At 42.8% G+C, this 14,452-nt stretch overlaps 1 protein-coding gene across 2 annotated transcripts in view; it reads left to right on the forward strand.

Moving 5' to 3' along the window:
* The first annotated feature begins 10,964 nt into the window (after positions 1-10,964).
* The window catches only part of Rrn3 (RRN3 homolog, RNA polymerase I transcription factor), a 42,263-nt gene continuing 38,775 nt past the window's right edge, over positions 10,965-14,452 (forward strand). For both annotated transcript variants that reach the window (XM_041676442.1, XM_041676443.1), the window contains exons 1-2: positions 10,965-11,094; positions 12,263-12,368. In XM_041676442.1, coding sequence (XP_041532376.1) covers positions 11,012-11,094; positions 12,263-12,368 — 189 coding nt within the window. In that variant the 5' untranslated portion in view covers positions 10,965-11,011. The remainder of the gene's footprint in view (positions 11,095-12,262; positions 12,369-14,452) is intronic.

Raw genomic sequence — 14,452 nt, forward strand, 5'->3', positions numbered from 1 at the left:
TATTTGGTTCCATTGGTCCTCCTGTCTTTTCTTATGCCAATACTAGGCTGTTTTCAGTACTCTATCTCTGTAGTAGAGTTTGAAGTCAGAGATTGTGATGCCTCCAGAAGTTCTTTTCTTCTACAGGATTGTTTTGGCTATCCTGGTATTTTTGCTTTTCCAAATAAATTTGAGTACCGTTCTTTCGAGGTCTTTGAAGAATTTTTTTGGGCATTGCATTGAAAAAAAAAACCATATAAATGTCTTAAATGTAATTTTTTAAAAAGATTTATTTATTTATTTATTTCTTATATATACAACATTCTGCCTCCATGTATGCCCTATGCCAGAGGAGGGCGCCAGATCTCATTACAGATGGTTGTGAGCCACAATGTGGTTGTTGGGAATTGAACTCAGGACCTCTGGAAGAGCAGTGTTCTAACCACCGGGCCATCTCCCCAGCCCTTAAATGTAATTTTTATTTTTTATTTTTATTTATGTATTTGAAACAAGGTTTCTCTATTTAGTCCTAGCTATCCTGGAATTTGTTGTGTAGACCAGGCTGGCCCCAAAGTCATAGATCCTGCTGCCTCCCAAGTACTAGGATTAAAGGAATGCCACCACCCTTGGCTTAAATGTATTTTTTAAGAAGCCCCAAACAAAAGTAGCAGCCAGGTGTGATGGTTCATAACTCTAATCCCAGCCCTGGGGAGGTAGAGGCAGGAGATTCATCTAAAGTTCAGCACAGCCAGAGCTAAAACCTAAGACCTGCTAAAATACAATGAAACAAATCACCACCGTAAAACCTAGGAAACAAACTATACTTCCAATGATAAGCACTCAAAATATGTAAAATGTTAAAATTGAACAATTTATGCTTTCTTCTACAGAATATCTGCCATGGTTGGAATCTCTCCCAAAGTCATTTGCTAAAAGTCAGTTACCAAGCCGGGCGATGGTGGCGCATGCATTTAATCTCAGCATTTGAGAGGCAGAGGCAGGTGGATCTCTGTGAGGTTGAGGCCAGCCTGGTCTATAAGAGCTAGTTCCAGGACAGGCTCCAAAGCTACAGAGAAACCCTGTCTCGAAAAACCAAAATAAATGAATAAATAAATAAATAAATGTCATTTACCAACATAAAGCAATAAGAAACTGCTTTCCTTTCTTTTTTCCTTATAATTAAGTATCCCTGTCTACATAGTGAGTTTGAGGCCAGCATGGGATACACAAGACCTTGCCCTAGTTACTGTTCTGTTGCTGTAATAAAATACCATGACCAATGCAATTTATAGAAGAAAAAGTTCACTTTAGCTTACAGGTCCAGAGGGTTAGAGCCCATGACGATAATGACACCATGGCAGCAGGCAGCTAAAGCAGGAACCTGAGAGATCACATCTTCTGCCATAAACATGGAGCAGAGATTAAACTGAAAGTGGGGTTTTTATGAGTTCTGAAAGCCATCCCCCAGTGACATAGTTCCTCTAGCAAGGCTTAGCCTCCCAAAACCTCCCCTAAGGAGTGCCGTTGACTGGAGACCGAGTGTTCCAATACCTGAGCCTCATAAACAGGGGAGAGGGCTCATCAGGTAGAGGGCCTTTAGGGCAAGCCTGCTCACCTGAATTCTTTTTTTTTTCTTTTAAACACTGCTTGGCCCTTTAGTCTCTAGCCCTTACTGGCTAATTCTGATATCCCGATCAACCCATTTCTAATAAACTGTATAGCACCGGTCTTACCAGGAAAGATTCAGCATGTCTGACCTGGCGGCTTGCTTCATCGTGTCTGCCTGGGAGAGGGGAGCATGGCCTCTGAGCTCACTTCCTCTTCCTCTCAGCATTCTGTTCTGTTTACTCCTCCCACATATGTTTTAACCTATGGGGCCAAGCAGTTTCTTTATTACTTAACCAATGACCTTCCTCCATCATTTCCCCTTTTTTCTGTTTAAACAAAAAGGAAAGGCTTTAACTTTAACATAGCAAAATTACATATAACAAAACAGTTATCACGTAAAAATTACAATATTTACATCTATTTTATCTTTTTTCATAACTAAGGAAAACTATAACTATGTATATACTCTTTAACTCCATCAAAGACTCCAGAAGGATATAATATTACCTAAGTAAATGAGAAGTAAGCAACTTACAAAACTCTAGAAATCACAGAGACATCTTGCTACCTGGACAGTCACCCAAAGTTTCTCTGTACTGTTGGGGCATCCATCTTCAGCCTACAGTCCCATAGTTTCCAGCAGACATTTCCATGAAGCAGGAAATTTCAAAGGCAGTCAGTCACTATCTGTTGTGTCCTTCAGAATGTCTCGCAGACTCTTTCATGAATCAGGAACCCCGAAAGATCATCTCACCTTTAGGCAAGTTCAGTAGTTCTCTCTCTGCGGGTTCTCTGTGTCCAGTTTATGTAATAGTCCAGGCAAGAACAGTTTCTTGCCCAAATGGCTATCAAACTCCATAAGGATCCTCTTCAATGCCCATCTTCCTCTTGAAGTAGATTGGTGCTGCCAGGAGCAGAGTGTCTCATTGTCATGAAAATTCCTAAGTTATTAAAACATTTAAAATGCCATATTCCATTATCTTTGAAAAATATGAAGAATTCCTATCTAAAATATATCTATGTACATCTAGAAAATCTTTTTTTAAAATATTTATTTATTTATTATGTATACATTGTTCTGTCTGTGTGTATGTCTACAGGCCAGAAGAGGGCACCAGACCTTATTACAGATGGTTATGAGCCACCATGTGGTTGCTGGGAATTGAACTCAGGACCTTTGGAAGAGCAGGCAATGCTCTTAACCACTGAGCCATCTCTCCAGCCCCCATCTAGAAAATCTTAACTAACATGACTACAAGCTTGACTATTATTGATTATCCAATAACAACTTATATACATTACATTTTTAAGTGAACTACACAATCACAATACCTTAATCAAGATCAGAAATACATATACATATAACAAAATTGACCTTAAATCTCTATCAATAAGGCAAAATCTATAGTAATGTAAATTATTCATATCTATATCATATCTCCCTTTAAATGTAAAAGAACGTTTATAAACCATATTTGGGAACATGGGCGCAGTTTTTTCTCTCCAAACTGGTTCCTGCTGAATGGGGGTGTCGTTAATTAGGTCTTTCATGATATAACCTGTGTGCTAGTTTCATCTCAGTTGGCAGTTGAGCGAAGCAATTTTCTGAAGGTGTTCACAGCAACTCTTCAGGAGGGCGTGGTCCATCATACCATATTGGGATAGAAGCAATCCACAGACTCTCACCCTCTGTGAAAACAAAATAAGAAACTCCTTTCCAAAGCATCATGTCCTTAGATCCAAATTTCAAAGTCAAGGCATTTTCAAAATATCTATGTTGGATTAGTTCAGCAGCATTTATAAACAAATATCTTTTGGCATCTGTTGCTCCTTCCTCAGCATTCAAACAATTCAAAAAGAGCATAATAGCATACAGTATCAAGATTCTCTGTGTATTTTCCATCTTTGTGTAGCTTTGTTTTAATCTCTATTTCGTTTATTTTTACTTTTAACTTTTTGCTTTTTGAGACAGGTTCTCCATATATCTTTGACTTGGAATAACTCTATAGACCAGGCTGTCCTTGAACTCTCAGAGATCTGCCTGTCTCTGCCTCCCAGGCATTGGGATTAAAGGTGTTGTGCTATCACACCTTGAAGTCACAGAGGTCAATCTCCCTCTGCCTTCCAAGTGTTGGGATTAAAGGTGTGTCCTACCACACCCAACTACTCTCTTTCTTCCTTTTTTTACTTTTAAGAACTTTTCGCTTGCATATATTTTTAACACACTATAAATTATTTGAATTTTTTTTTGTTTTTTAATCTCTCTTTTTTGACCACACGAGCCTTTAAATTACTGAGCAATATGGGTAGGATTAAAGCAGTGGCTTTGCCAGCTAGATCCAGTCCATTCCTTAGCTTTCCAGCCTCATGGCGGAGATATAGGCTGTAGCCATGTTTATAGCCACAACTCTATGGCGTTTCAAGGTCCTTGCCAGCAAGCGAGCTGCAACAGACAACACTCAAGTCCTCTCTCTGTAGTCGGCCCTCCTGCTTCAAACAGTCAGAGTTTGCCCTGGCCGGACGGCCCAGAAAGCCGGCATTTTTAAACGGTGCAGCTTTTTTCCTGCAACGGCTGAAAACCAAAAAGCATGCAGTCAGCTTTTATCAACACCATTTAAGTGTTTCGTGGCAGGACCTCTTAATGAGCTGCAGGGTTTTGCAGTGAAAGCTGAGTCAGGAAGCCTCTCTTAGATGAGAGCACTTGCTTGCCTCTAGCAAGCAGAGTAGACCCAAGAAATTGCTGCTACCAAGAAAACATGCTTTACTCTATTCTTTCCCAAGATTTCTCAGGCTTTCTGTGGATTCAGTTGTCCACACGTCTGGGCGCCATTCTGTTGTAGGAGCTGCGGGCTGTGTTCCACCACCCAGCTCCCGCCACCGGCTAGCTTTACCCGAAATAACAACACACAAACTGTATTCTTTTAAACACTGCTTGGCCCATTAGTCTCTAGCCCTTACTGGCTAATTCTGATATCCCGATCAACCCATCTCTAATAAACTGTGTAGCACCGGTCTTACCGGGAAAGATTCAGCATGTGTGACCTGGCGGCTTTCTTCATCGTGTCTGCCTGGGAGAGGGGAGCATGGCCTCTCTGCTCACCTGAATTCTATACCTGGAACTTGTATAAGTTGTCTTCTTATACACATACAATAAGTACATCAAAAATAATAAATTTGATAATTGTCTTTTTAGTTCAATTTGTGAAATGATGGATTACAGACATATGTTTAAATGATTCATCTACTATAGTCCCCTAAGTAGCCGGGCTACACACCTGCAGGATCACACCAACCTCTCCAGCCAGTATTAACTGGATTGCAGGAGGGTATGAGCCATCTCTCCAGCTCCTGAGGGTAATGTGTTTTGTTATGTGTATATGTATTTACTTATATTTATGTCTGTCCACCACTTATATGCCTCCTGCCTTTAGAAGTCAGAAGAGGACATCAGATCCTGGTATCTGGAGTTACAGTGGATTATCTGCTGCCATGTGGGTGCTGGGAATTGAACCAGGGTCTCATGGAAGAGCAGCCAGAGCTCTTAACTGCTGAGCCATTTCTCAAGCACCAGGTTTGTTTTGAATTTATTATGTATATAGTGTTCTGCCTGCAGGCCAGAAGATGGCCCTAGATTTTATTATATATGTGATTGCTGGGAATTAAACTCAGAACCTCTGGAAGAGCAGCCAGTACTCTTAACCTCTGAGTCATCTCTTCAGCCCCGTCCCAGGCTTTTAAAAAGACATTTTATTTTTCTTTGTTTTTTTTATTTTAAATATTTATTTATCTATTATGTATACAATATATGCCTGCAGACCAGAAGAGGGCACCAGACAGATGGTTGTGAGCAGATGCTTGTGAGTCACCATGTGGTTTCTGGGAATTGAACTCAGTACCTTTGGAATAGCAGGCAATGCTCTTAACCGCTGAGCCATCTCTCCAGCCCTAAAAAGACATTTTAAATTATGTGTTTGTCTGTATGAGAGGGTATGTGCACAAGAGTGTTCTGCCTGTGGAGCCCTGGGGCATTTGTATGTCCTTGAGCTTGAGTTACAGGTGGTTGTGAGCCACCTGATATGGGTGCTGGGAACTGAAACTGAACTTCCTGCGAGACCCATATGTGCTCTTTATTTCCTTTTTTTAAATGTTTTTTTTTTGTGTGTGTATGAGTCATTTACCTGCACATATGTCTGTGTACCACATACATGCTTGCTGCCTGAGGAAAGTGCTGAACCTTCATGTGGGTGCTGGCAATTGAACTTGGGTTTTTTTGCAAGAAGAGCTTGTACTCTTAACCACTGAGCCAACTCTCTAGGCCTACCATATGTGCTCTTAACTGCTCTGCCATCTCTCCAACTTGAGGACTTGTTTTAATTATTTTCATTTCATGTGTTTAGGTGTTTTGCCTAAATGTATGTTTGTGTACTACATGAGTACAATACCAGTTGTGGCCAAAAGAGGGTATCAGATCATTCTGGAAGTGGCTCACACCCTAATCTTAACCCTAACGAGGACTCTGAGCAGCTGAGCCATCTCTCCATCCCCGAGTTACTTGTTGTCGTCGTTGTCTTGTTTTTGGGTGTGTGTGCATGTGTATTCGTGCTTTATAATATACTTGTATCTTTAGAACAATCCTCTGCTTGTCAATGTTGGCATGGGTTTCTGCTACTTGTGAGCCAAGAGATTTAGCTACCAGAAGCACTCCAGGGACGGTTGTAAAATTCACCTTTGAGAAAGACAGCTCTTTTGAAAAACAAGTTTAATGTGTCTTCTGGGTGTATGAAGTAAAGAAAACTTCACTCTGAAGGAGTGCAGAGCAACGATTAACAACTGTAATAGATAAGATGTAAAATGGAGGCTGTGCCCTCACAGGTACCTTACTAACACATGTGGCTGAAAAGAGACTTTTAATTTCCTTCATTAGGACTGATGACAAATGATGTTGATACCCTTGTGAAAACAAAACTGAATAAAAGAGCCAGGTATGATGGTTTATTCTATAACCTATGCTAAAATCCCATCACCCAGAAAAGTTGGAGCAAGAAAATTGCTGAGTCTGAGGCCAGGCTGGGCTAGAGTGAGATTCTGTCCAATAAGCTTGCATAAAGGAAGTTCTTTTTCACAGCAGGAAACCTGGTAGCTAATGAAACATGGTGACTCCCCAGCAAAGGGACATGACCAGTGAACTCCAACAATGACTTATTCCATTACACATTGTAAAGTGGTATACCTGCACATAAACCATGCCACATGTATAGAGGTTAGAAGACTACTTTCAGGAGTTGGTTCTCTCCTACCATGTGGGTCCCAGGGATTGAACCCAGGTTCGCCAGTGCGGCAACAAAAGTGCCTTTGCCTGCTGAGCCATCTCACTGGCCCTTTGTGGTTTTGCATGGTTCTTGTTTGCAGTGTTGGGGATCAAATGCAAGGCTTGTGCATGGTAGGGAAGCATAAACATGCTGTTTGCTATTGCTGTTGTTTCTTTGGGGTTTTGTTTTGTTTTGTTTTTTGGAGTCAGGGTTTCTTTATGTAGCTTTGGCTGTCCTAGACCAGGCTAGCCTTGAACTCACAGAGATCCACTTACTTCTGCCTCCTGAGTCCTGGGATTAAAGGTGTGTGCCACTACCACCAAGTTAAATATGTATTCAACATGGTTTAGTAGGCTAGGGTTTTTGTTGGTTTACCTTGGTTTGGTTATGTGAGACAGGGTTTCACACTGTAGCCCAGGCTACCCTGGCACTCAGTATGTGGCATGGGTTGACATTGGACTCCTATGTCTTTCTGCCTTAGCAGGTGGGTGCTGGGAACTGAACCTGCATCCTCTGCAAGAGCAACCAATGCTATTAACTACCAAGACATCTCTCCCTGGAACATTTCTTAATGTATTCAGATAATGGAATACAATATTGCAGAGAAAACTACAATTTTTATATTATATGTTATGGAGTGTAGAAAGTGTTGAAAGAGTAGCCATGTAATGAAGCATACAAAATTCAAAACCATGTAAAAAAAATTACACTGTCGACTGGGGTGTATCTTAGTGGCAGAGTGTGTGCTTGCTCAATGTTCTTGCCTCAAACCTCAGGACCAAAAATCAAATCAAATCAAATCTAACTCCAGTGGGGCATGGTGACGTGCACCTGTAATTCCAGTACTTGGGGTGGAGGCAGAGGGATCAGGAGTTCAGAGTCAGCCTTGTCTACAGCAGGAGCCTGAAGCCAGAAGACTCCACTTGCCATCATCTTAGACAGATGAGCAAACTATGTATCTACTGTGAACACTCAGGATTACTTGGGAGGATCCCGAATTTGAGGCTACATATTGACACTGTCTCAAACCTTTTCCCCCAAAGCACCCTGTTGAGGGAAAAAAAAATGCTATTTACATAAAGAGAATGGAAGAGCTGAGGATGTAGCTTAGTGGTTAAAGAGCTGGCCTTGCATGTGCAAGACCTTGAGTTCAATTCCCAGTACTCAAAATAAAACAAACCACATTTTAAAATGACTTTTAAAAACCAAGAAAAGGGGCTGGAGAGATGGCTCAGTGGTTAAGAGCATTGCCTGCTCTTCCAAAGGTCCTGAGTTCAATTCCCAGCAACCACATGGTGGCTCACAACCATCTGTAAAGAGGTCTGGCGCCCTCTTCTGGCCTTCAGGCATACAGACAGAATATTGTATACATAATAAATAAATAATTTAAAAAAAAAAATAAAAAAAAAAATAAAAACCAAGAAAAGGGCTGGAGAGATGGCTCAGTGGTTAAGAGCACAGGCTGCTCTTCCAGAGATCCTGAGTTCAATTCCCAGCAACCATATGGTGGCTCACAACCATCTGAAACGAGATCTGTCGCCCTCTTCTGATGTGTGGGCATACATGCAGGCAGAATGTTGTATATATAATAAATGAATCTAAAAAAAATATTTAAACTCTGAAGATGATCAGACAGGGCAAAGCGAAATTGGTGATCCTCGCCAACAACTGCCCTGCCTTGAGGAAATCTGAAATAGAATACTATGCCATGTTGGCTAAAACTGGTGTCCATCACTACAGTTGAGTTGGGCACAGCGTGTGGAAAATACTACAGAGTATGCACACTGGCCATCATTGACCCAGGTGATTCTGACATTATTAGAAGCATGCCAGAACAGACTGGTGAAAAGTTAAAAGTTTTCCTTTAATAAAACTTTACCAGAGCTCCTTTTAAATAAAACTGTGTCTGTTTGGATTGTTAAAAAAAAAAAATTAAAAAAACCAAGAAAAATAGTGCCTTTGGAGGAAGACAAAAATAAAGTTGTAAGCATTAGAGCTCAGATGGGAAGGTATCCTGGGAGTCAAAGAATACCACAAAGTCCCATCCCACAACAAACCTCACACAAGAGATTGGGAGGGGAAAATCCAGGAGGGAGCTGCCTCTGCTGGGGCAAAAAACTGCAGCAAACTGAACAGGATACAGGGCTTATACAGCTTCTTGGGAAGGGGTGGAACTTTTCAGGGTGGAGATTGCTGAGATTTCATGTCCAGAAACTGGGCTTTTACTCTACAGATGGGGGCAGGGTTAAGCAGTTAGAACAGTTAGAGGTCCTTGGGGGAGAGACCTGGCCATTCAAGTGGCTCGAGGAACCCTGGAACTCACCAGTGCTGCTTGGGGTTCTGCTTCTTGAGTTAGGTGGCATAGTCATAGGTGTTGTTGGTTTTTTTTTTTTTAATATATGTTCAGCTCAAAATTAATGGCATTATGGTTGAATCGGCAGTTACTTGAGAGTTTATGTTCTTCATGTGTCATACACATGTATTCTGTTTATCTCATTTTGCTTTTCTTTGTGATAGAGGGGAGTAGGTTTCTGCAAAAACAGCTATCCTAAAGCATTGATTGTGCTAATGTGCAATTATTTCCCCTGCTCCTAAGAAACTTTAAAACAGTATCAGATTCAAAATCGGTTCAAGGATGACAGAACTTGGATTTATGATGCTGCAAACCAGAGCTGTGCTTTTTAGTTAACATGATGCTGAAGATAATCTTGTCTTAATTTTTTAAAAATGGTTTATTTCATGTGCATTGGTGTGAAGGTGTCAGATCCCCTAAAACTGGAGTTACAGACAGCTGTGAGCTGCCATGTAGTTGCTTCTTTTTGGTCTGGGTGACATTAGTTTCTTTTACAAATTTACAAGTGGAGCTCAATAGTAGAGCACCCAACTAGTATGAACAATGGTCTGGATTCTATCAACATCTTGAGAAACAAAAAGTATGCTTGAGATCAAATAGCTCTTTAAAACTGTTTCTAAGGGGCTGGAGAGATGATTCAGCGGTTAAAAGCACTGGCTACTCTTCCAGAGTTCCCGAGTTCAATTTCCAGAACCCACATGGTGGCTCACAACCATCCACAATAAGATCTGGTGCTTTCCGCTGACCTGCAGGTAGAACACTGAATACATAATAAATAAATAAATTAAAAGAGAACTGTTTTTAAACTTATTGTATGTGTTTGGGTGTTTTGCATGCATATATGTCTGGGCACTATGTATAAGATCCCCTGGGACTGGGGACTGGAGTTACAGACAGTTGTGAGCCATTACCTGGGTGCTGGGAATAGATCTGGGTCCTCTCTCTTTTTTTTTTTTTGTTTTGTTTTTGAGACAGGGTTTCTCTGTGTAGTCCTGGCTGTCCTAGAACTCGCTCTGTAGATCAAGCTATCCACAAACTCAAGAGATCTGCCTGCCTCTGCTGGGATTAAAAGCCCTCATTCACTACGATAAACTCTCAAACCTGGGTCCTCTTAGCCATGGAGACAACCCTCCAGCCCTCTCCTGTTTTTTCACCACTGCCTCCAGGCTTCCGCATGTCATGTGTTTCCTAGAGAATAAGATTATCGTGTGTTTAAAATGGCGTACAGATCATGTATTTTGTTCAGCCAAATCTTTCCTCTGTAAAGACTTGATTTCCTCGATTCGATTTAAGTGTTGTGTGCATGCGGGTGCTTGCTTGTGTTTTTGCCTGGAAGGCTAGTCTGGCCGGTCGGTCAGCGGGTCCCAAAGATGCTTCTGTCTCCATCTCTCCAGTGCTGGCATGACTAACATGACGCCGGGCTTTTACTAACCCGGGTCCTAGCACTTTACCGTCTAGTCTTGAACTCCTGTTCCTTCTGCTTCCACCTTCAGAGGCCGAGGTTTCAGGTGCTCGCCAGCATGGCAGGATTCTTCTGGAGGAAGGCTTTGAGGAACGCAGCCACTGACTGGCTCGTAGCTGCCCCAGTCTATTAGGCACGCTTCCCAAAGGCTAGGGCCGGCGGGGCCTTCCAAGGCGAGTGCCACGCTCCCCTCACATGGGCCCCGATTGGCTGGAGGCTGCCTCTCCAAGGCGACTTCCGGGGTGGGCCGGCGGCCGTGACTTCCGGCAGCAGGCGCTGCGCTTGCGCTGCTTTAACCCGATGGCGGCCCCGCTGCTTCACACGAGTTTGCCGGGAGATGTGGCGGTTGCGGCCTCTGGCACGCTGGGCGCGTCGCGGACTGGGTAAGATCCGGGCGGCCTTCCCCTGCGTGTCCCGGCTCGAGCCCGCTGTGAGCGCTCGGGGCGTCCGGAGGACTGAGGGGGTGGGGGCGAGGGGTGGGAGGGTCTCGAGGCCCGAGAGCGCCGGGCCCGCGGGCTCGGCCCTGGTGCGCAGCAGCCTCGCGTTCCCTCCGTGAGGGCGAAGGCGCCGTTAGTCAGCCTTGTCTGTTCCATTGTCTTCCGCTTGAACTCCTGGGACGCCCTTGTGGGACTCTAGGCCCGTCGTCTGCGTTTTATTCTTCCCTCCCTTAGCGTAGATGTGGACTGCATTCCCTGGACTTGGGATTTCTGGGTGAATGCTGTCAGTGGTGACAAACTGAATTCTAAACTTTGAAGTTTGTTTCTGCAGAAGTGAGCAGCAGACCCAGTTGTCCTTATCTAAGCAACATTTTTAGGTTTTGTATGACTTTGTAAGTGAAGGAAACGTTGTAAAGCACTTAGCATAATGACAGTTACTTCTGAAGTGTGGACACTGGGGACAATAACTCATCCAGAGATGGACGTTCTCGGGCTCAACAGCTGGACAGGGACAGCAGTAAATGAACAAGATCAGTTAGAGCTGTGGAGAACTAAATACTGCAGCAGTTCTGGTGGAGAACTGGTATTTGCGCTTCAACCTTGTATGTATGTGGGAAGAGTGTTTCTAAAGAGTAGCAAGTGAAATGGGAACCAGCTTGACAAGTTTGAAGAAGAAAGGACACCGTGCTTCTTTCTAACAAATGCTTCTACCTCGAGATCAGAGTTAGACAACTTCCCTCCCTGTTAAATGGGATCTTATAGGATTAATGCAGGAATTTGGAGTCTTTCATTTTTTTTTCCTTCCCTTTCTCTTAAAAAAAAATGAAAAATAAATTTTGAGATTAAAATCTCACTAGGCCTAGGTTGTCCCTGAACTTCTGGATTCTGCCTCAGTCTCCCAAGTGTTGGTTTTTCGAGCATGTAGTATTTTCCCTTTAGGAGTTTGAGTTTGGATTGTTATTCTAAGTCCCATGAGAAGACAGTTGCTGAGTGAAGAATGAAAGGTGGGGATAAGATTGGAAACATGGATAACATTTAAAAATGACGTTGGTTCAGTCATGTTCGCTGTTATTCTGTGTCATGCATTTAATACCTGGTACTTCTGGTTCGTCAGGCTTTCGGATATGCTTGCATTAGAGAGTGATTTCTTCAGTTCTCCCCCAAGAAAAGCTGTTCGGTTTGGTGGAACTGTGACAGAAGCCTTACTGAAATACAAAAAGGTATGAGTAAATACTCTGGGCTTGACTTTTGTCAGACAGAACACAGTATGTGTTACACTGCAGAGCAGGTTATTAAGGCCTTGGGTTCCTGCTGAGTGCCTCCCACCTTCCAGAAACAACCACAAACACAGTAAACATAGTAACATGAACGTGAACATTTATGTGTGTGTCTTTGTTTAGGTTTCTCAGTGGTGGGGATTAGATCTGGGACCTTGTCCACTCCAGGAAAACACTTCCCCGAGTTGAGCTCTTTTAATTGCCTAAATATAAATTTTACTCTGGGTTTGGTGAACACTTGGAGGCAGAGGCAGGTGGATATCTGTGAATTTGAGGCCAGCCAGGGCTACACAGCCTCTGTCTAAAACAGTGGTTCTCAACCTTCCTAAGACTGCAATCCCTTAATATAGTTTCTCATGTTGTAGTGACCCCAACCATAAGATTATTTTCTTTGCTCCTTCTTTTTTTTTTTTTTTTTTTTGGTTTTTCGAGACAGGGTTTCTCTGTGGTTTTGGTTCCTGTCCTGGAACTGGCTCTTGTAGACCAGGCTGGTCTCGAACTCACAGAGATCCACCTACCTCTGCCTCCCAAGTGCTGGGATTAAAGGCGTGCGCCACCACCGCCCGGCTTGCTACTTCATAACTGTAATTTTGCTACTGTTAAGAATAGTAATGTAAGCCAGGTGGTGGTGGCACATGCTTTTAATCCCAACACCCAGGACGCAGAGGCAGGTGGATTTCTGTGAGTTTGAGGCCAGCCTGGTCTACAGAGCCAGTTTCAGGAAAGGCTTCAAAGCTATAGCTGTCTGGAAAAATTGAAAAAGAAAGAAAAAAGAGTAACAGTGTAAATATCTATGTTTTCTGTTGGTGTAGGTGACCCCTGTGAAAGGGCCATTCGACTCCCTGAAGGGGTTAAGAACCCCTGGTCTGGAAAGATAAGGAGTGGAGGGAGGAAGTATTTTTAGACGCCATATTGAAGTAGAATATTTAGTGATATGCATGATACTGTCAAAGTAGTCAAAATGCATTTGCTGAAGTTTTATACTTTACAGTGTAGTTTTGGCTGTCCTGCAACTCATTTTGTAGCCCAGGCTGGCCTTAAACTCACAGAGATCCGCCTACCTCTGCCTCTTGAGTGCTGGGATTAAAGGCATATGCCACTACCACCTGGCTTATTTATTTTTAAAATTATTTATTTGTATTTTATGTACATTGATGTTTTGCCTGCATGTATGTCTCTATGAGGGTGTCGGATCCCCTGGAACAGTAACTATAGACAGTTGTGAGCTGCCATGTAGGTGCTGGGAATTGAACCCAGGTCCTCTGGAAGAGCAGCCAGTGCTCTTAACTGCTGAACCATCTCTCCAGACCCTACTTATTTTTGGGATAGTCTTGCTCCAGTCTTTTTCTTTTTCTTTTTTTTTTAAATATTTTTATGGTTTATTTAACTTTATTTTATGTGCATTGGTGTGAAGTGTCAGATTCCCTGGAACTGATCTTCAGACAGTTGTGAGCTGCCATGTGGGTGCTGGGAATTGAACCCGGGTCCTCTGGAAGAGCAGTCAGTGCTCTTAACCACTGAACCATCTCTCCAGCCCTTGCTCCAGTCTTTTTGCCTCAAGCCTGGAATTACATAATCCCATTAAAAGTTTTAATCCCTTGAATAGCTCTGTCTGTTCTGGAACTGCTTTGTACACTAAACTGGTCTTGACCTCCCAGAGATCCTCCTGCCTCTCCCTTTTTACTCTGCACCCCTATGCCTGGCTCTACTAAACCATTTTATCTCTCTCTCTTTTTTTTTTTTTTTGGTTTTTCGAGACAGGGTTTCTTTGTGGTTTTGGAGCCTGTCCTGGAACTAGCTCTTGTAGACCAGGCTGGTCTCGAACTCACAGAGATCCGCCGGCCTCTGCCTCCCGAGTGCTGGGATTAAAGGCGTGCGCCACCACCGCCCGGCTACCATTTTATATCTTAAGGAGTTACCTAAGCTTCACTTTAGAAGAATAAACTAGAGATGTTTGGTTTTGTGTTGTCTAAGTGGTTCCTCTAGATCTCATCACTAAAGATATAACATAAATGATTGTCTTATAA

This window comes from Microtus oregoni, unplaced genomic scaffold (assembly GCF_018167655.1).
Source record: "Microtus oregoni isolate MIOR12 unplaced genomic scaffold, Mior012 000027F_ref0000203, whole genome shotgun sequence".
Lineage (NCBI taxonomy): Eukaryota > Metazoa > Chordata > Mammalia > Rodentia > Cricetidae > Microtus > Microtus oregoni.